The sequence below is a fragment of the Stylophora pistillata genome, chromosome 12, assembly GCF_964205215.1.
Source record: "Stylophora pistillata chromosome 12, jaStyPist1.2, whole genome shotgun sequence".
Classification (NCBI taxonomy): Eukaryota; Metazoa; Cnidaria; class Anthozoa; order Scleractinia; family Pocilloporidae; genus Stylophora; species Stylophora pistillata.
The window spans coordinates 23938984-23961320 of record NC_142530.1 but is presented as its reverse complement, the minus strand read 5'-3'; the positions used below and the strand labels follow the sequence as shown (position 1 = coordinate 23961320).

At 41.3% G+C, this 22337-nt stretch overlaps 1 protein-coding gene across 1 annotated transcript; it reads left to right on the top strand.

The window, feature by feature from the left end:
• The first annotated feature begins 1982 nt into the window (after positions 1–1982).
• On the top strand, positions 1983–20005 carry LOC111346359 (sacsin-like). Its single transcript, XM_088740097.1, has 8 exons — positions 1983–2015; positions 2083–2193; positions 2615–2762; positions 3975–4983; positions 5275–5849; positions 6417–17557; positions 18452–18731; positions 19290–20005. Exons 1-7 carry the CDS (start codon positions 1983–1985, stop codon positions 18728–18730), a joined length of 13296 nt encoding a protein of 4431 aa, XP_088596223.1. The 3' UTR covers position 18731; positions 19290–20005.
• Positions 20006–22337: the final 2332 nt, after the last annotated feature.

Below are 22337 nucleotides of genomic sequence, written 5' to 3'. Positions count from 1 at the left end.
GTGTGGATGATTTCCCCATACTATTACCTAAAATATTTATCTCCGCCTCATACTAATCGATTACTTTTCTCGATACAGTAATTTGTTTTTGAAGGGGAAAAAAGGGAAATCGTTCACCTGAGTCTCCAAAAGTACACCGATTCTGGAACTGAAACTATGCACCTAGTTGACCTTAATATTCTACTTTTCGTAGGGGCAAACTGCGAACGAAGCTTGAAAATCAGATATTGCATATTTTGGTGATGTTTATATCTAATGTTCTCAACAACAAAAGTTCTTGATAAATGGAATGTACACGGCTTTAAAAGAATATTATCTTATAAGATATATCCCGAAGAAAATTATCGCTTGTGGCTGTCATCTTAAAAAAAATTGATTAGCTTTCATGGAGGACTACTGGACTTAACCACAGACCTCTACATTAAATCGTGTGCGTATCACTGATATCATTCAGACTCCGATTGTTGTACCTTCTTTCATGGAAATTTGAGCAATTCCAAATCCTCTGACGATGCACTGTTATAATTCTACGTCATTTGAAACACTTTAAAGTCGGCTAATATAGACGAAACTATCTTAGTACCGATCATTGCATCGCGTTGAGAAGACCTGATCAGTCACAACAGCCGATTTTTACGGCTCTTTCATCCTGAGAAATCTTCATTTTCTTGTGAATTCGGCTGTCGCTCACTCATAAAACATACGCCTTAAGCAGTTTGTTTTCTAGTTGCCATGCCAAAAGACTTGTGTGTTTTCATCAGGCACAATTCGGCCGGATTTCACCTAACATATCACTTTTCAGATTCTGTATTGAGACTGAAAATCTTCTGGCAAAGGTTTTAAATTCGACCAATCCGACTATTTCAGTTTGTGAACTATTGCGCATTGGGATCTTTGATGGTTTGACATTTTTGACAGCTTTAGTCTTGTTCAATCAATCAGATTATTAGAACCATTCTAACCAGGATTCTGATTGGCTTATTGCAGCGTGTTTTATGAGAGTACAGAACTTGCTGATGACTTATTCGCTTCGAAAATGAAGATTTGTGTTGACTTAGTAAGTAATGCGTGGAGAATTTGACGGATTCTCTTTTATAGAACAAATAAGAAGCCTTGGCTGTGCTATATTCTGTTGTAAAGTACGCAGGAAGAGGCTAGAGCACCACTGAAGCGTAGGGAGAAACAAGAGACGTAGTCGAATTTTCTCCCTGCCTTTTAAGCGCTCCCACCGCTTCCTAAGTTGTACAAATGCCCTTTTCTTTTCTTTTTCTTTTTTGGAAAAATAATTCTTTACTTTTTCCTATCAGCTGAAAAGGATGACGATGGATTTGATTTGATTAGGCCTACCTTGATCCAGCAGTTGAGAAAAATCCTGGATCAGTATCCAGATGATGGCCAGATATTGAAGGTAAGAATAGGAGAATGGCACCACAACCAATAGTCACTAGTAGTACCACCTTTTGGTATAACACTCAGAGGAAACCGTTAACACGTAGAAGCAGGAAAGTTTTCAAAGATAAATCACCTTCAGTAAGAAAATGAGTTTCCAAGGGTTTTTTCAATTTACGTCAAGGAACGTGTGAAAGAGTAAGGCATTAAGTAATTTTATGTAACTGTTACAAAACTTAAAGATAAAAAACGGAATATATCCATGAACTTGATTCCGCCTGATTTTCAGGACTATAAATCTTGTATAAATACTCCAGAGGCCACGTCCATTTAGCTTTACCCCTCCTCCTCGCCAAAAAATTTTCCTACCCTTCCTTTTGCCACGTATAGGTTGTCAGCTGGTTTATACTTTCGAGAGCTAAACATTTCAGTCTTTCCTTGAGACATCTAGTCCTCTCAGTTAGTACTGACTGAGAGGTTAAATGGGTAGGGGTGTCCAAGCCAAATCCTGCAATTGGCTAAGGAATGAAGTTACGGCATACCTTCGTGTTAACACATTTTCGAACTTTACGCGTTGTGTTTTATATGGAACAATGATCCACGCCAGGGTGGACAGGTCTTTTCATGTGGGTGTGCTTTCTACAATTTTTTCCTTACTTATTTTCCATCTTAAAATGTGTTGTGTTGTATTAGGAGCTCATCCAAAATGCGGAGGATGCATGTGCAAGTCGCGTTAAATTCCTTCATGACAAACACTGCCATTCTGTTTCCAAACTATACCACCAAGGTCTTGCTCAATTTCAGGTAAGTTTTGTTTTCGACGTGCAAACTTTAGGCCCCTTGAGAAGGAGTCTCAATATTCCGGATCCCGTACTCTTTTCCGCCAAAATATCCCGTATCCTGATAATTCCTATGGTTTGTATCACTATACTTCCAGTTCCACATCCCAGAATTTCTTCTCAAAATGTGCAGAATTCAGTATCCTTAAAATGTTTTACCCATATGCATCTCGTATTCCGATAACCCTAATAGGGCCTTAAGCTTTCAACTCATTTTACTTATTCTTCCAACATGTGTAACGGGCAAGAATGACTTAATCTTTTCCTTAGGCAGATACAAACAGATTGTATTAAAAAAAATTAAAGTGGTCTCCTTTTCGTGAAGAACACACCCACTTATTAATTGTTGGTCTCTTATAGTGAATCTGATCGTTTGTTTGTAACAGGGCGCAGCACTTTATGCATATAATGACGCTCAGTTTACAAAAGATGACTGGAAGGGCATACGGAAGTTGTGTGATAGTATTAAAGTCACAGATCCAATGAAAGTTGGCCGTTTCGGTCTTGGCTTTAAGTCTGTTTTTCATATGACAGGTGAGTCTCTTGCTATGTTTTCAGACTCCAACGTGGATATTTGCGAGGTGTGTTTTCATTATACTAATTGTTTGGCAAAAAGAAAATTAATTACCAGAGCTTTTTATTTAACGATTGACAACTTAATGTGTTTTGCGAGGGTGAACTATTTCTCTTCGAAATCATTGATATTTGTGCTGAAAATTTTGTCACAGCAGCATTACAAAAACAAGGAATTAATCGCGAACTTTTGTAATATTCTTCTATTTTAGAGTCACAAGTAGGGGAAGTACACGGAAGAATATTCGTATATGAATACTCTGAACGAATACTTTTTATTTAGATTATTTTCTTATTATTTTAGTATTTTGTAAATATTTCATCCTTATTCTATGCGAGCCTTTACCAAAAATTACCGGTTCTAAATTATCAATTGGAAAAATAAGGGTGCAAACAGCCAACAGGTTTACAAGAGAATTCTCATACTTGAAGGTAAAGTCATACATGTACTACCCTTGCATTTACAGATATATTAACTTTGTGTAACCCTATTTATCATTGCTGTGCATGCCTGGTATTGTAAGAAACAACAATTTTCCTCTAATATTGCAAAGATGTGTTTGGTTTTCACTTGACGTCATCAAAATTAAACAAAAAAGGAATTATCAATCCCTTTTAGATTTTAGTTTACTCAGTTATTAGAACGAATAACTTATCTTTATACAAATTTCCAGTATAATTTTGCCTCTCGATAAACAAGGTTGAATTTCGAAGCTTTCGCGTGACACCAGATATCAATAGCGGCCAAGAATGCCGTCGCTTAAGTTAAAAAAAGTGACATATCATTGAGATTTAACAATCTGAACAGTCCTTGTATGAAAATAAATACTTATATAGATGTTTATGAGCCTTCATAAGACAACTGCAGGCTTTTTGTGGCATAATTCGATGACACATGCTTTTGTGAGCTACCTGCCGCCATATTTCTGCCACTCAGGGTCACAAACATAACGTCTCCATACGAACAAAGTCGTATAAGTTTGAATAAACATTTCTTCGAATATCTCCCCCACGAAACACCGCACAGACCTGAGTCTTTGCGAGACTGTTTCCAGGTTCATCTTCTTTTTTTCTAATTCTTTACTTTATTTGTTGAATGTTTTTCTTGATGGTGTAACAGTGAAAGCCGGCTATTGTTGAAATGCAGTAAACTTTTTTTATTTTCGTTTACAGATTTACCAAGTATCGTAAGTGGTTCGCAGATCGGAGTGATTGATCCGCACGAAGAGTACTTTAGCGACGAAAACGGCAAACGAACCGGGCATAGGTGGCAATTGAAAGAGGACCGAGAGATCATAGACAGCATACCAGACCAGTTTCAGCCATACAAAGGGATACTCGATTGCACAGAGGACACCTTCAAACAGGAATCCTATAATGGAACTATGTTTCGTTTCCCTTTAAGAACAAAACCATCTAAGCTATCGCAGACGTTATACACTACCCAAAAGGTGCAAACCTTGTTTGAAAGTTTTGAAGCAGATGCTCATTTGATCCTTCTCTTTCTTCAGTACTTGGAATCCATAGAGCTTTTTGTTCGAGAGGAAACGGAAAGTGACGCCAAGAGAACTTTTCAAGTCCGCATCACCAATGATACCCTCCAATTGGTACGAGAAAAGAGGAGTGAGTTTCGAAGCAAGATCTCATCAGGTGAACTATTGCCAGAGGCTGTGAAGGTAACTTATCCAATCACAATTGAGGCAATTACGTACTCCCAAGGCATGCAAAATCCGTCAGAGCGACATTCGTTTCTAGTTACCAACTTTTTTTGTGGAGGAGAAATCTCGTCAGAATTTAGAACCTTGGCTTCGGATCAAGATCTTAGCTATCTGCCTTTAGTAGGCGTCGCCATGGCGCTGCCAGAACGCCCTGAAAATGAAACGCCAAATATCAAAGGCCACGTGTTTTGTTTCCTACCACTACCAGTACAGAAGACAAGTTTGACAGGATTGCCAGTGCACGTTAATGGCTTCTTTGCTTTGAGTCAGAATAGGCGATACATTAAGACTCCAACAGCTGAACAGGAAGATCTGGCTGAGAAGGAAGGCCAGCCCCTGACTGACAAGTCATTGTTATGGAACCAGTGTCTTCTGCAAGAGGCCATTCCTAAAGCTTACGCTTCCGTGCTGCTGGATGCCATGGACAAACAGAAATACAATGTGCAAAGCGAAGCCATTTACAAGTAAGAGTTATTTTCGGACCTGTGTGCCCTTATGATAGATTTACCTCATTTTACCGAAGATTAAATGTTGCAAAGACCTCAAGAACATAAGTTGACGAAAACAGTTAAAACTGATTGAGACATGTAAGCGGTTTCTTATGGGACCAACTGCGTCTCTGTTTCATATGTTTGTTGTTGTGCGTCTCTTTTGTCGCTAAAATATCTGTTAATCTCATGCTTAAGCAGTTTATGGATCTAATAGTCCTTCTCTGGCTTTAAGAATTCTCCATGATTTATTTCTCCTTTGTATAGGGCCTGGCCTAATATAGCCAATATCGATCAGAAATGGAAAAGAGTCGAGAAACCCCTATTTGAGTTGCTTCTTGACAAGAGAATCATCTATACTCCGGCTCAAGGAGGAAAGTGGCTGCGGGTGCAAGACGTGATCGTTGAAAGACTTGCAGAAAGCGATCCTAAGGAACTTTTGGTAAACGTTTTCCTTGCAGTGAATGAAAACGTCGCCTGTTTACCCGAACACGCTTTAAAATCCATTTGCTTGTACTCAACTTTGAATGCAGTGATAACACCCTCGTTGACGCGAAGAGTCCTTAAGAGTGCTCCCTTTAACTACTCAAAGTTAACACGGTTAGAAAAGCTCCTGCTACTGAAATTTGTCCTCCAAGACGGTTGCTTTTCTGAGGTACTTGGATTGGAGCTGTTACCGATTTCCAACGAGCTATTCGCGTCTTTTTCCAGTTCGGGCGAGGCTGTTTACATTTCTTCACCAGCACATCCGCGTGAGCTCTTACCGTGCCCGCAACAAAAATTCTTAGATGAGAGCATCAACCAAGATTTGTCACGAAACCTGGATGTAGTCGCAAATCAAGGTATGATAATTTGCAGTAGTTATAACAACAACGACAAGAGCCATACAAAGAAATAAGCTAGTTACATGCATTTGAGAAAGATAATAATTAATCCCTTCAATGTACTAGAACTAGAGCCTTGAACTGTACGGTGTCAAATTCGTAAAGGTCACCATATATTATCCCGTCGAAGAATTGGAGATAATGGAGAATACTTACTTTCTATTATCATGTAACCAATCCCTCCTCAGAGCATAGCGTGCGTGTAGTTTCGCAGAATACCGAGAAGTTCGCTTGTATTGAACAAGCCGCTTGTGTGATGTTGTAAAAGCACAGGGCAAGTAATATAGAAATCACAGCGAGTCATTTTGGAAAAAATTAAAAAAATTTCAATGCGTTTGTGAAGCTATTTTTATCAACCCACATGGAAGATCACAATTATTTTACCTATTAGTTTTAAGATTTTTTATGGTTATCCGGATTTATGTGAAACAATTGTCACAATAACACCGCACAGGCAGAATGTATTAAGTTTACACTTATAGAGCAAACTAAGATTTGCTGAAAAGTCCCGTTCCTTTCGTACAGGATGCACTCAATTACGACATTTCACTAAAGATGACGTTGCTGAACTTCTCTCGACGTCACTACCACCTGGTTGGTCAGACGGACAAACCGTTTTGTGGTATCCTGGAGTCGGAAGCCATCCGTCCATAGACTGGCTTGGAAATTTGTGGGCATACCTGGGAAAGAACTTCTCCTCAGTAGACGAGCTTTGCAGACTTCAAGGCCTGCCCCTACTTCCACTGGATGTGTCGAAAGTTCCGATTACCCTCGTGAGACTTAAATTGCAATCTGATGTTGTCGTGAGAAGCCTTCATGGTGATTCTTTAAGCGACTCTATTGTAGGAGCTTTGCAAGAATTTGGTGTTACAGTAATGCAAGAGTATCCAGGGTTCCTTACTCGGCACCCTGCCGTTTTGGGAACGTTTGTTCATCCGCCATCAACTCTCAGCGTGTTGAAAGCCGTGACAGCTGTCCTTTCCTTAAAGCCTAACGCCAGCAAAACCATATCAGACAATGGTAAACGATATTTTAGGAATTTTGTAGCCAAAGCCTCTTCGCTCAGTCCAGACGTGGTGAAAGTCTTGAGTTGTTTTCCGCTGTTTGAGACTTTGTCCGGAGCATTTGTTTCTAAAAGTGATGGCCTTTGTGCTGCGCCTGACGAAGTGTTCCCAATAAAGACCCTCAGGGATCTCATTGACGTCAGAGAGAGTGACGCTAAGAGATTGGCAGGTTTGTTAGACATCAAAATCCTGACACGTTCTGAGGTTTTGCTTGAGGTGATATTTCCGGATCTGGTAGGTCAGCGTTACTCTTCAGAAGATATTGACAGGCTCATGGAATTCGTGATGGATCGATATCACGTTTACACTGCAGATGACGCAAGGTTTGAGCATCAGTTAAAAGACCTGCCCTTTGTCTCAACCAAAACTGGCAGAGTAAGACCTAAGGAGGTATTTGATCCTAGACAAGAAGTCCTAAAAAGAATTTTTGCGGAAGAAGATGTGTTCCCTGTTGGAAAGTACAATCACCCTGCAGCCCTCGTAATTCTAGAGTACCTTGGCATGAAAGGCGCAGGAGAAATCACAGGGCAAAATTTGTACGAAAGCGCAAAAGCATTGACTAATATTGCTGACTTTTCTGCAGCGGAATCGAAGTCATCAGCGATCATGTCATTCCTAACTAGTAATCCGACAAAACTTGAAGAGGTCTTCTCCGGAACGTCTGGATTAGGAAAGCTCGGGATGCACCTTAAAAGTATTCCTTGGATCTCTGTGATCAGGCGAAAACCCGATAACTACCCCGAAAGTCTTCCGTTCTGGGGAGAAACGCACACAGACAGTTATTTCCTGAAGCCTTCAGATGTCAAGTACAAACAAGCAGCAAACATCATTGGATCGGTGAGACCACTTGTTAAAGCTGAGCCATCCAGCCAATTAACCCATTTCTTTTCATGGAACTCAGACCCTGCTGTTTTGGATGTCGTGCAGCATTTGCAGAATGTAATACGTTGCTACAGCTCACAAGACAAGCCGCGTTATATCATCGTCGCTCAGGAAATATACGCCTTTCTCAGTCGTGCAGATCAAAACGAAGTACTTGCTGCTTTGGAGAATGTCAAGAACGCTCCGTGGATTTGGAATGGAGATAGATTTTCTTCCCCTAGATTCCTGCTATCTCAGAAACCTCCGATTGATCTGTCACCATATATCTGTTCCCTTCCCTCAGAAGTGGCGAGATTCAAAGGGCTATTTATAAAATTTGGCGTACTAGAGAAGTGCAATGATGCATTCTTGCTGGAGGTGCTCCACCTAATAAAAGAGAAGTACGATAACCATCCTCCGCCTCCCTCGGAAGAGCCACGGAAGGACCTGCAGTTGTCTGTGGACATTCTGAATGAAATTAAGCCAAAGGTTGGAGAACAGTTGCCGCCAGAACTTCAGGAGAAGGTACTCATTCCGACATATGTGGAAGACGATGCGTATGTTAAGCTTGCACCAGTTGATAAATGCATGTACTGCGAACATGAATGGCTAGAAAGAAGTAAGCACGACGGAGAAGAAGACGAAGAGATGGATTATTTTTATGTCCATCCAAACGTTCCCAACAGCACAGCTGAGCTTTTGCTCGTTCCAACGTTGATGAATCGAATGTTGGAGCAAGACGAGCTGGATATCGGGGAGGAATTCGGACAAGAAGAAAAACTCACCCGTAGACTTAGCAGACTTTTGGAAGATTACACAGATGGTTTTGCAGTACCCAAAGAACTTGTTCAAAACGCAGACGATGCAGGTGCCACTGAAGTGAGATTTCTTTATGACGAACGAACGAATCAGGATGCCATGACCTGTCTGATTGACGAAGAAATGAAACACTGCCAGGGTCCTGCTCTGTGGGTCTACAACGATGCCGAGTTCAGAGACGAGGACTTTGCAAACATCACAAAATTAAACGGTGCTACCAAAGAACAAGAAACTGAGAAAATTGGCAAGTTTGGACTTGGTTTCAATGCAGTCTACAATCTGACAGATGTTCCGATGTTTTTGAGCAGAAATTATTTTGTGATTTTCGACCCGAACACATTCTATCTCGGAAAGGCAATAAGAAACAAGAGCAAACCTGGAATAAAGATAAATATCAACAAAAACACAAAGAGGCTTCGGAATCTCAGCAATCAATTTAAACCGTTCAATGGAATATTTAATTGCGATCTCCACCTGAGTAAAGACGACAACTCTTACCCTGGAACTCTGTTTCGTTTTCCTTTACGTACCAAAGAGCAAGCTATCAAAAGTGAAATAAAGCAACTTCCTTACGACAACAAACAAATGAAAGAACTCCTGAAGCTTTTCGCCTCTGGAACCAAAACCCTCCTTCTCTTCACGCAAAATGTACGCCGTGTCAGCATTTTTCATCTACCGAAAGATTCGGACTATTCCAATTCACCCATGTTAATGTTTGAAGTAAACAAATCCTTTTATAACGACGGAGTCACAAGGGAACTTTCTGTTCCAGTCACACTTCCACAAGCTGCTGGGAACCTCAGTAGTGAAGAGCAGTACCTATTGCAACAGTGTAATTTTTTACGAGCGTCCTCCGAAGTCATGAAGCATTTGAAACATCCCATTTGCTCCAATTCAGTTTCACTAAGTTCTGGGCTCACAATTACCATCCGAAGTACCTCCACTGAGGTTGGAATAGCATTTGTCGAAGACAAGAACCCTCTCCGAGATGAACTGGAGATTTGGCGTATTGCCTCTTCCATGGGGAAAGGACAAGCAATGCAGTTTGCCAAGGTTGATAAGAGTCTACTCCCATCAGGAGGGGTTGCAGCTAAGTTGATCCCCAATGAGTGTGGAAAACTCATGCCCGTGCCAGTCGGCTATCTGATCGCCGAGAATGTGCAACAACCCAAGGGAAGATTGTTCTGCTACCTTCCTCTTCCGATCTGTAGTGGTTTTCCAGTACATGTGAATGGGGCATTTGCGGTGGCGTCTAACAGGCGAAGCTTGAAAGAGAAGACATTCGATGACAAAAGTTCTATGGGAGTCGAGTGGAACAATCATCTGATGCAAGATTCAATTTGTGAGGCATATCTAGACCTTCTCCAGGACGTAAAGAAGTTGGCTGCTGATTCTTACCATTATCACGCACTGTGGCCTAGAGCTTATGCAGTAGAGCCGAATTGTGAACCTCTTGCACGTTCATTTTACCAACGTTTGACACGTGGAGACTATGATCTCTTTTCCGATGGTAGTCAATGGGTTGGCTTAAGCCATGTGGTCTTTCTTGATCCAAATTTACGCCAAGTTCCGATAATTGGGGAATTGTCCTTAGAAGTTCTAAAAAGACTGAGAAAAGAGAATGAGGTCATCATTGACCTTCCAGCTGAAGTCTTCCAGTCCTTCCTTAAGTATGATCTCGCAGAAGAGATCAAGGACAAAAGCTACGACAAGTCAAGGTTTTTCCGTGACTTGTTCTTCCCAAACATTGCTTCTATAGCACCAGAAGTGAGGGAAAAGTTGGCATTGTATACTCTTGATGACAAGAATGGAGAGTTTGACGGTTTGATTAAGATGTATCCTTGCATTCCCGCTTCACCGGATGGCCAAACGCTCAAGTGTCCCGCCCAACTTATCAACCCCCAAAAGACAGCATCCTTACTCTTTAGTCCTGACGAGAGAAGATTTCCGTTTGGTACAGAGAAAACTTTTCTAAATGGCTTACGACTTGCCAAGCTTGAACAACTCGGGATGTTGACAGACAAACTTACGTGGGATGAAGTTGTAGAGAGGGCAGAGAGCATTGCCACTTTAAGTGAGCTCTCCAGTACATCTGCAATGGAGCGCGCCAAAGCATTGATGGATCATCTAACAGAAAAATTGATCTCTGAAAGTGAAACTTCTGTAACGGTTGACATTCGCAACAAGTTTATAAAGACCAGGTTTCTTCCCGTACTTAAAAAACCTGAAAAATTTCCTCTTCTTTGGAAAGGAGAGGAACTGCACGGTGGTAAAACAAGGGCATTCGTTTCTCCCGTAGAGTCCTATCTTAAGAGCAAGAAGTATTTGGTTTGTTGCAGTGATCCAATTGTCGCCATGTACATCCCAGAAAACGTGAAAACGTTTTTGGACTTCGACAAAAGACCTGCCACTGTTGGTCATGTTCAAAGGCAACTTGAGGTTGCTTCAACAGTAAACATGGACAGATTGGATTCCTCAGAACTTCATCACGTTAAAGAGTTGTGTATAGAAGCTTACACGTATCTTCAGCGATCACTCAGCAAAGAAACGATCAGCGAGACAGAAATAAGGGAGATTTTTAAAGAAAAAAAGCTCATCTTCTTTGGAAGAAATTTTTTATACACGGAGCAGTTAGCTTTCAGATTGGGGACGGATTGTTCTCCATATTTACATCAGCTTCCGACTGACTTAGCAAGGTTATTTGAAAAGTTAATGAAGAGTGCAGGTGTGAAGGCTTCTTTTGAAGCCAAGGATTTCGTCGCCTGTTTGACGCAACTAAAAGAAAGGTTTGGGGAAGCAAAGCTTGATCAAAGGAGTCTTCCAGTAGCAGTTAACCTGGCTTTTCAACTTGGACACTGCTCAGGTGTTAAAAAAATTGAGGGCCCTCAAGAAGTGCTCTTTCTTCCTGATTCTAAAGGTGTAATGCGAAGTGCTGATGAACTTTGCACGAGAGACTGCCATTGGATGCCCGACGAAATTGGTGTTCACTTCGTCAATGACATGATTCCCCCCGTGGTAAGTACCAGACTGGGCGTCAAGACACGCCGCGAGGAAGCATTGAGGCATTTCTCAAGTGGTATCCCTTTTGGACAAAAGGAAAAACTTACAAATCGTCTACAGCGAATTCTTTCAGCTTACCCGTGCGAGAAAGAAATCTTAAAAGAGCTTCTTCAGAATGCTGACGATGCGCAGGCTACTGAGATCTGCTTCATTAAAGACCCTCGACATCACCCAGACGAAAGAGTATTTGAAGATTCCTGGAAACCCCTGCAGGGTCCTGCATTATGCGTATATAACAACAAACCTTTCACTGAGGCCGACATCATAGGAATTCAAAATCTCGGGGAGGGCAGTAAAGGAGATGATCCAAACAAAACTGGTCAGTACGGAGTTGGTTTCAATGCTGTGTACCATCTGACTGACGCACCGTCCTTTGCCTCTAATGGTGAGGAGATTGGAGACGTTTTGTGCATATTTGATCCGCACTGTAAATACGTACCAGGTGCAACCAGTCTTGAACCAGGTAGGATGTTCAGAAAAGTCTCAATGTTGAGAAAAGTCTTTCCAGATGTTTTTGCTTGCTACAATGATGAGGAGTTTCCCTTACGAAATTCAACAATGTTCCGTTTTCCGTTACGAACTGAAGAAATGGCGAATGATTCCAAGATATCGAAATCACCGGTGACGCTCCAAGCACTAGATGAAATGATGAACGCACTTAAAAAGGAACTCATCGAAGTCATGCTTTTTGTCAACAACATTACTAGGATCACTCTATGTGAAGTTGATCCGAAAACCGGGAAAACTATGAACCACTATTTTGTCGAATCGAAAATGACGGAAGAGGATGCAGAGAAAAGGCAAGAGTTTGCAAGTCATGTCCGACAGATCGGAAAGTCAGCTGGCCAGAGAAATAACACTTTTCTCAACGACATTAAAAAGAAAAAGTGTTCTTATGTTCTGAACCTGCGAGACAGTGATGGCAACCAAGAAAAGTGGCTTATTGTACAACAGATTGGCTTTGATAACAAAGTACAAGCAAGTATTACAAATGCATACCAAACGAGTGATCTGGGAATGCTACCACGAGGGGGAGTTGCTTGCCTCCTAGAAAATGAGCCAACAAACAGCTGTTCAGGAAGTAGAAAGAAAAGGGCGTACTGCTTTCTTCCGCTTCCTATAGAGACTAACCTTCCAGTCCACATTAATGGTCACTTTGCATTAGACCATGAGGCCAGACGAAACCTTTGGAGGGATGAAACTCGTGGTTATCGTAGTGACTGGAACAACGCTTTGCTAGAAGATGTGATTGCACCCTGTTATCTAACACTTCTAGATGAAGTTAGGGAGTTTCTTCATTTGCCATCAGCGCCCGATACGAAGCAATTTACTATTCAGTACACTAAGGAGTCTTTGTCCAGGAAGATCGACGTATACGAAATGCTATTTCCTTTGGTAGTTTCGGGTGAAACATACTGGGCGACCTTAGGAAGAGCTGTGTATCGAAAGATGAACGAGGGAAGATTGAGACTTCTGCCGGTGGTCAGAGGTGGTGGATCAGAAGGTACTGTTTCGGAGCATCGCCTAACATGGCTTCCTCCAACGGGTGAAGGGAGAGAAAAAGCGTTCTTCAATAACCTTGCTGAAAGTGGTTGTTTCTCTAGTAACTCGAGGGGTTTCCTTAATAAAGGCGACACTGAAAAAGAAGAGAAAGGACTTCTTGAGAGCAGAAAGAGATTAGAAGAAATACTACTGGAAACGGGATTTAATCTCGTGAAGTTGTCGTTATCTGTGTGCGAAGCATTCCACAACTCATGTGTAGATTGTGTTAGCGTATCACCTTCTGCAGTAATAAGGTTTTACAAGACCTTCAATAATGCTGAACCTATTTGTCAGATTGGACCGATCTCTCTTGATGTTGAAGAGAGTCAATTTAAGAGTACTGACAACGTCTCACTTCTGCTGAAGTATTGCAAAGAGGATACGAACTTTCTTTCAAACCTGTCTGGCCTCCCTTTACTTGTGACACAGGACAACCAGCTACGTGCATTCAGTACCAGTGATCCTAAGTTTCTGTCGCGTCATCACAACATCCTACCGCTATGCAGAGAATTGTTTGTTCATGAACGTCTCAGGATACGCATCTTTGGCGATGTAAGTATTCAAGAATCATCGGTGTTTAAGCGTTTTGGTGTTCAAGACTTTGCCACAAACTTGAATCGATGCTTACCATCGGAGTTTTTCATTGAAGACGACTATGTCAGGTGGTTCCCAACGGAAGAATCATTGCCTAATAAGCACTGGGTGCAGGGAGTTTGGAATTTCCTTAATGAAGAAACGAATTATGTTTTAAGGAAAATTGAGCAAAGTGAAAGAGAGAAAAGCACCTCTGCAAAGCAAGAAGGGAAAGTCGAAAAGATTCAAAGAATGCTTCAACCTCTTTTTAACTGGAGTATCCTTCCGTGTACTGAAACAAGCCAAATGACATCAACATATGGAAGCATTGTTGAAACACCAGAGCACTACTTAGCACCCTTGAGCCTCGCACAGTCTGTGATTGACTTTGCATGTTACGATGAGAGTAGCAAATTTCTTGTGGAAGCTTTGAAGCGGCTCAACTTAGCTGAGATGAACTATACTCTACTGGTATCAGATTCTTGTTATCTAGCACGCATGCTCGTAGCATCACTTAAAACACCAGAATCTCTCCTCAAATGCTTTGAGCAGAAATTGAAAAAAAAGCCAAATGCATTTGATGACATATTGAACGTCACAGAATGTCACATCATTTTGAAGTGCTTCAGTGACAGCGTGAAAAGGTTGTCAGAACGTGACAAACCTACGCTGAAAAGGCTTCCCTTCTACAAAGAAACTCACGGTGGACTAATAAGTGTAAGCAATGCAGCGGTTTGGGTCATACCTTTTGATGTTCCACGGAAGGAGATGGACGTTCTTGGACGTGGAAGAAATGTCATTTTTCTGGAAGAGTGTCTTTCACTGGCTCCTCTTTTTCAATTTCTTCAATTCCAATGTATTTCCTTAGTTGATGTATATTGTACCTTCATTCTGCAATCCTTCGACATTTTCAGTAAAGAGGCAAGGTTTGCTCACCTGGAACATATCCGTCATTATATTCTTCCCAACAGGTCAATCAATGACAATGACAAGAGCAGGCTGCTGGCTTGTTTGAAAAACACACCGGTCATTACTTGCGAAGACGGAAGCTTAAGGAAGGTATCCTCCTTCTACGATCCCCGTAATGAGGTCTTCAAAATTATGCTTGCGAAGGACATGTTCCCCCCAGAACCTTTTAACGAACGAAGTTGGTTGTTGTTTTTGGAAAAGTTCGGGCTCACATGTGTTGTTTCGAGAGATCTTTTCAAGATTTTTGCTGGAGAAGTCGCTCTGGAAGGAGCTACACGACGTTCAAAGGATACCGATGAAAAATCGAAAGTATTGGTGAAGCACCTTTTTACTCGACAGAATGTAGTAGCAGAAGGGCTTCTACAGGCTGTTTGCGACATTAGCTTTGTGGCGACTGAACCTGTCGAGAAAGAGTTTCGCGAGCTGCATCAGCAGTTTGGTGAGGCGAGTGGCCAAACCCCATACATTTCATTCAAAGGATCTGTGTTTGCAGAGCACGCAGAGATAGTCTGGACCGCAGCATCTCTGCTTCCACGATGGGCAAATCCTTGGAACTACCAGTACGTAATTATAGTGCCAGGTGGGATGAGTGCCGATGATTACTACAAGTCTATCTGTACCTTACTTCAGGTTCTGACAGAGCCTACCCTTGATCTGGTCACTGTCCACTGTCAAAATGTATGCTTTAGGCTGGAAAAAGAAAATTACCGCGATGTGCTGGAAGAGGAGAGATGCACCAGAATTTCAGTAATGAGAGGCATATACGCGTTCCTTCAAAAAAAGGCCATCTCAAACACCATTGTAAAAGAAAGGCTGGCGGATACTCCTTGTATTTTGGTAGAAGAGGGAAGTCGTTTTGTTCGCTCCAAACAAATAGTTCTGGAATTGTATAGAAAAGATGAAATAAGACCCTTTCTTTATGTAATGCCCGCAGAGTTAAGTGCGTTTAAAACGCTCTTCCAATCTTTGGGATCTTCACCATCTGTAAAACCGTGTCACTACGCCATGGTGCTAGATATGTTACAGAGGCAATCGATGGGAAACATGCTGGAACCAAATGAGGTTGCCCTCGCTTCAAGAGCGGTGAAAGGTCTCTTCGAAACGCTTCAAGACAATCCAGATGAAACGGATGGTATATCTATTCTGTACCTACCATCTGCCCGTCTATTTAGTGGCAGTGCGGATAAAGAAGTACCACCTATCGTGTTGACGAGATCAACAGAACTACTATTTGATGACGCCCCATATTACCACGATCGAATTCGAAAATTTCACTTTCCCCTTGTTGTCGACCTCAGGAAAGCTGGGGTATGCATCAAGTCCGATGCAAATTACAAAGACCTTGTGAAGCGTCTTCCCGCCGCTGTCCAACCTCAGATGATGTCCGAAGTTATCGAAGAGAAAATCGTGGAGGATGATGATACTTCAGTTTTCGAATTTGGGGCTGCAGGCTCATTGAAGAATAAATTTAACTCTGAGCTGTTCTATCGTGGAATTGTTAGGCTCATCCGTCACGCCAATCAAGATGGAGGTTTTGATCAAAATGAAGTCGCAACTGTGAGGAGTAGTCTGCAAGACATTGAATTCTTTGGAATGGACAAGGTTGTTACTCACCTGGTTCATAATGGACAGGTCATCCAAGGGAGTCAGCGGGAAGTTTCCTTCTTCATGGAAAAAATTTCAGAATGCGGTCAAGAGATGTTAAAAGTATACATTAATGCTGCCGAGAACGTGGAAGTAGTCATGTCTGCATTAGCATTGAAGCTTTCAGAGGTGATTGCTCAAGCGTGCAGAGGATTGCTGGGAAATACCGTCTTCTACATTCCTGAGATACTTCGTTGCGACCCAACTATGATAAGCTCCATTCTAGATAAGTTTAAGATTCGCTCAGACGACTCGTATGATGCAGGAAACGGAAATCTACTCCCAGAGCCAGGTAGCTTCATTCCTCTAAGCCTTCACAATCTCCTGAATCCTGCTTTTAAATCCTTTCTTCCTGGAGAATACGTTGGTTACGAGTTGGATGATCCAAGTCTTCAACTTCAGGAAGGAAATGCTACCTTCATCTACGCTGTGATTCTTGAAGAAGTGACCACCGATAGTCTCAGCCTTCTGACTAAACGTTTCAAAATCAACATTGGGCACGAGAGGGAACCAGAAGTTGTAGAGGCTTCAGAATTATACCAATTTCACCGTTTTCGAGAAATAGCACCTTCTGCCATTGTTCAGTCTGACCAACAAGGGGACCCCCAGTCTACAATGGATAAAGAGCAGATATTAAACTTAATTTCAAATATGATTGAAGAAGCTTGGGGACTATCGGAAGAAATGAAGAAACAGGTTTTTAAGCGCCTCATCCTACAGTGGCACCCAGACAAGAATCCAGGAAACGAAGCACTGTGCACAGAGGTTTTTCAACACATTATGAGTGAAATTGAAAGAGTAGAAAAGGGAGAGCCTCGTAGACGCGAAGGATGCACCCCACAAGGCTGGACTTACCAAGGGTCCTATGGTGCTTTCTTTCAATGCTGGGGAGCGCGTGCAAGGCGATATAAATCAGATCGTCAAGAGTACAGTGAAAGCTTTGCCAGGTACCATGGGTCGTGGAGTCGTAGTTCATGGTCAGGATATGTTCCTCCCAGCTTCTGTGCTACAAATCCCCAGCCAGCAGAGGCACGGCGCTGGTTCAGACAAGCCGAAGCTGACTTAGCTGCCGTCGATAACGACATGAGTAGTGCAAAACCGTCATATGTGTGGGCTTGCTTCAAATGCCACCAAGTAAGAACTCTCTCATCAGCAAGTTGTAAATATGAACTCTCAGGGCCTGGATATAGCATTCACATAATTGTTTTAGTTAATGACATTTTGGAGTGGAAAAATGAGACAGGCTGTTTATGCCCTCACACGATAGTAGATGTGAACAGGCATACGTACCTTTGATTAATCATTGATGTTTGTTAACGAGAGCTCTCAGTTCAGGCCTATCTAGGGAACTAGTCTCCAGTTGGCTCGTGGCCCCGAGCAAACCTCCCTCGTTTTTCGCACCGTTATTGTGCCTTTCTCTTTCTCGCCTCATGCTCAGTGAGAGGGTGCTACGCGTAGATTCTAAGTTTTGCAACTGAGCAAACTGAAAATCTCTATAGAAGTACTCTCAGTTTTAATGCGGTTGATTATCATTCGTGGTTTCATAGCTTGATCACTAGTATTGCCACAAACTGAAGTTCATTCCTCTCCGTCATATATATATAACAAACCCATTGATTAAGATGTGAGGTTTGAAAATATTTACATAAAAACCCAGATTATCAGAGAAATGCACGTTCTTTCATTAGTCGACAATTTGGTCGTTTCTGGTTACAGTGACCCGTTTTTAGTGGGATTGTGGGTTGAAGCAATAATTGCAGTAATTCAAGTTCTAAGTTAGTAATCTGAATTAGTGCTTTTTTTCTCCGTATTATTCCTTGACTCTTTTCAAATCAGAGAGAAGGCAATTAATGGTCTGAAATGAAGATGTCTTCGTACATTTCGTTTCAAATTTCGCCAGATTTTCCTTTTTTCTTACTCTTTTAAGCATCGAGTGTGCTTTGAAAAATAAATGGTGTTAGAAATACGATAGGAAAGTTTTTAATATGTATTTAACGAATGTAAATGTAACAGTTATTTGTTTTTCAGGCTGCAGAGAAAGCATTGAAGGCTGCCCAATATTCTGTGGACTCTAACAAGACCAATATTCACAACCTGCTGCAAAATTCCCTCGCACTGAAAGATTCTAATCTGACTTCGATGTCAAGTCATCTTGAGTCTCTCCTGGGTGACTCAACACGCATGCGCTACCCGGACCAAGTTTGCTGTCCTCGCATACCAAGTGACATTTACACTCACGAAATGGCCTGCGAGGCATTGCGATTAGCCACCAGGATACTTGATAATGTGAGAGGCAAAGTCCAATAAGGTGCGGGCATTCATGCGGCAGAGTGTATTTTTTTTTCTTTTTTCACGTATTTTCTGCTGTAGAGAGGGAAAAAATCAAATATATCTTTGCACATTTTACGTTAAACATATTGAACCCAGGAGTAATATTTGATCATGTAGTGAGATCGTCCGGGTGAGAGTAGTCCTGAGAAAGACTGTTGACGGTAGTCGTCTGACGTTTCGACAACCTGAACGAAAGTCATCATTATAAAGGAGTGATGAGTTGTTATCAGTGACTGTTGTAACACTGGATCGTGTGAACCGATTGGTCTGTTTTGCTGTGATGTTATAGGCTGTGAGACTCAGTGAGGTACGTAAGTCAGTCGATCACTCGGTAATATTGGGTCGTTCTAACAATACCGATGATCAGAAACTAGACGATACGTTCATATGCATAGATTAATGCTCAGAAGGTAATGACCTATTAATAACTGATTTCCAATCGTTAAAAAAATGTATCAAAATCTCGTATAGAAGGAAGACACCTTGACTTTGTCGTATAACCGTAACTTTTGTAACTCCTTGTATTTCTTTGCAGGAGGACCTACTCTTTCCATCCAATTACAAAGACGTTTTGAAGAGATTTCAAATTTTAAATGCTTACACTCAGTAAAACGATAAAGATTAGTCATACTTGCGTTATAATAGTTTCTTTGTTCTATCGATGGCCTACAAAACTAGGCAGATAGGATATAATACACACATTTAAGTAAGCGACGAACGAACAACAGCGATATCATGATAATTGGTATTTTTTCATTGTAGTTTCAGCGTTGTTCTTTTTTCTGTCAAACATCAATATTAGGTAAATGTTTGTTTTTTTAATTTTTTGGAAAGCGTGGAATTAAAGGTGATTCCAGAACATCATTTGATAACAAGCTTGTCTTTCCAGATCAGAAAACTGATGTTTCCTTATGTATGGCATTAGTTCAATTTTCACGTTATCGGTCTTCAAGTTAGTCTTAGTGCAATGGCTCTGTAATTACTGTTTAAATATGAATCAGTATATTCTTAGACTCGAGTAGACTTTCTAACACTTTTACGCAAGACCCCAGTAGAAATTCCAGTACAGCTATTTAAAGTCCGTGGATCCATGCAGGTTCATTTATGAACGCCTTTCAACAGTGTTGTAAACTTAATATTTTTATGCCCAAACAGTACAATTAAGTTAGAGTGCGTACTCCTTGCAATTACAATTCGTTAAAAGGGACACGTGAAAACTGTAAGACTGATAATAAACAGATTAGAATTGCATTTTCTGGCGCTTGAAGTGGTTCTAGGGTGGGCCATTTGGCCTAGTAAATATATAGCTTATTTCTACCATTCTCGAGAAATCTGTTAGTTTCCCATTTCCAGCACGATTTCATTTACCAACCTGTCACATTCTGGAGATGAATGCTCTGACAGCAGACAATTACCGTCGATTGAAACAAGGCGGTTTTAATGATCACTTTTCGGTAATTCAAGAAGGATTGAACATGTAGGTCAGTTTTCACAGAAATAGCATTAATTCATTGGTCTACGGAAATTATTTAGTGTGATAGAGCGACCATTCCTGCCATAACCATTTTACAACAACCTACAAGAATTATTTTTTAACCTGATCCGAAAGGTTCGCAAAATTCCACAAGAAGGGGGAAGAGAAAAAACACGTATGATTTTTCTCGGTAGTCATCTAGTTCACTTTCTTTTGATGGTGATGAAATGCTAAGAGGTACCCGAACTTTGAAGGCTTGCGACAGGTCTCTGTTGAAAAATATGTATCTGTGGACTGCATCTAAAACGAGTCCTGCAACTCATACTATTGCCGTGATCATGGAACATATTCAAATGATAATGGCGACTTGATAAGTCGGCAAAATTCAGCCACTCGGCGAAAGATTTTAACTACAGTACTAAAAGTCACGAAGCGAATCAATCTCTCTGCAACTTGTTCCCGAAAAGTGTTGCAGCGCGACTTTCCGGAGTTGGCACGAATGCGAGGGTAACATGTGATAGTGCAGTCTGATTGTCCGAGTAAGGGTAGTCCTGAAAAGGACTGTTGTCGGTAGACTGAAGTGACTGACGTTTCGACAATCTGAGCGGAAGTAATCACTAGATTCAAGTTATACGCGAACCGGACTTGGTACATTCGACTGATGACTACTGCTTGGCCTTGATGATGATTTCCGCTCAGGTTGTCAGACATCAGTTACTTCTCTCGACAAAACGGAAGTCGCTCTCCGAATGCACAACAAATGTCAGAGAAGATTGCGTTAAGATGCAGATAGCTTTACAGTGACAGTACATGGCGAACTTCCCGCAACATAATGTAGCTGGATCGGTGCTCTTATGTTATTGTAGCGAATGTCTTTCCTTTTCACGCATCATAAATTTATATTTGATTTCTGGGTGGCAAAGAAGTAAAAATGATTAGTGTGAAGCTGATTACTCCGTTACTAATTCTATAAAAAAAACGTTTTCACTCCTTTTAAGAATGGTCGAACCGAATTTATTCGTACTTTGTACAAAATAACCTCAGATTTTTCGTACGTTGACAATCAGGCATCTCTGTCGTTTTAATTCGAGAGACTGGGAGATGCGTGTACATTGTAAGTAAACCGACCGGGCCAGTCAAAATTTTACAAATCTAAACATTAATCGCTTTGTTAAGAGCACCAATTACGCAGAGAACTGAAACATGAAACCGATCATTGATCAGCGCCTATTTATTTAGCACCCCCTTCCTTGAAGCACACAGAAAACTCTCTAATGCGGGGATCAAAGTGCACAGGATCCGTGAGTCATCTAAATTTTCATACATTTAAGGGGCGGATCCACCAATTTTTGATTGGGGGGGGGTCCAAACTTTGGTTCAGAGAGGACTGTTCAACCGAGGCAAATTACTTGTCTCTCACACCCCCCCCCCCCCCCACCCCCTCCCACCAGTAGCGGTTGTACGTTATAATTCCTTGACCGCTTACCGTTTACTTGGATTCATTTAAAAAATCAGCCAGTTAAAAAATGTTACATACGATCCTGTCGATGTAAGAATTTCAGTCTCAAAGTTGTAAGCGTCAGCTCTGATGGGGGGGGGAGGTTCCGGACACCCCGGACCCTCCCCCTGGATCCGCCACTGCATTTTCAAGGATATAATTTGGATATATCAACAAAGTTGAAATGGTAAATTGGCCACCGTAACGATTACAAAAGCTGACGTTTCGAGCGTTAGCCCTTCGTCGGAGCGAATAGAGGAATTGTGGGCTAACGCTCGGCGTCAGCTTTTGTAATCGTTACGGTGGTCAATTTACCATTTCAACTTTGTTGATATATCCAAATTATTTCGTTACCCCCACCGACGCAGCCCCAAACAGTTTCTTTCGAAACTATCAGCCTTTATTCACTTCTATTTTCAAGGATACTTTCAAAAAGAAAAAAGAAAAAAAAGAGAATAGTAAATAATAGAAAGTATAGATGCATGAGTCGGATACCAATTTTAATGAAAATAGTTCTCATTGCTGGCGTAGTTTCTCTGATCTGCCTCCCTTTTAAACAACAATCATTATAACAAACATATGAAATACATATATATGAACTGCGGTTATGA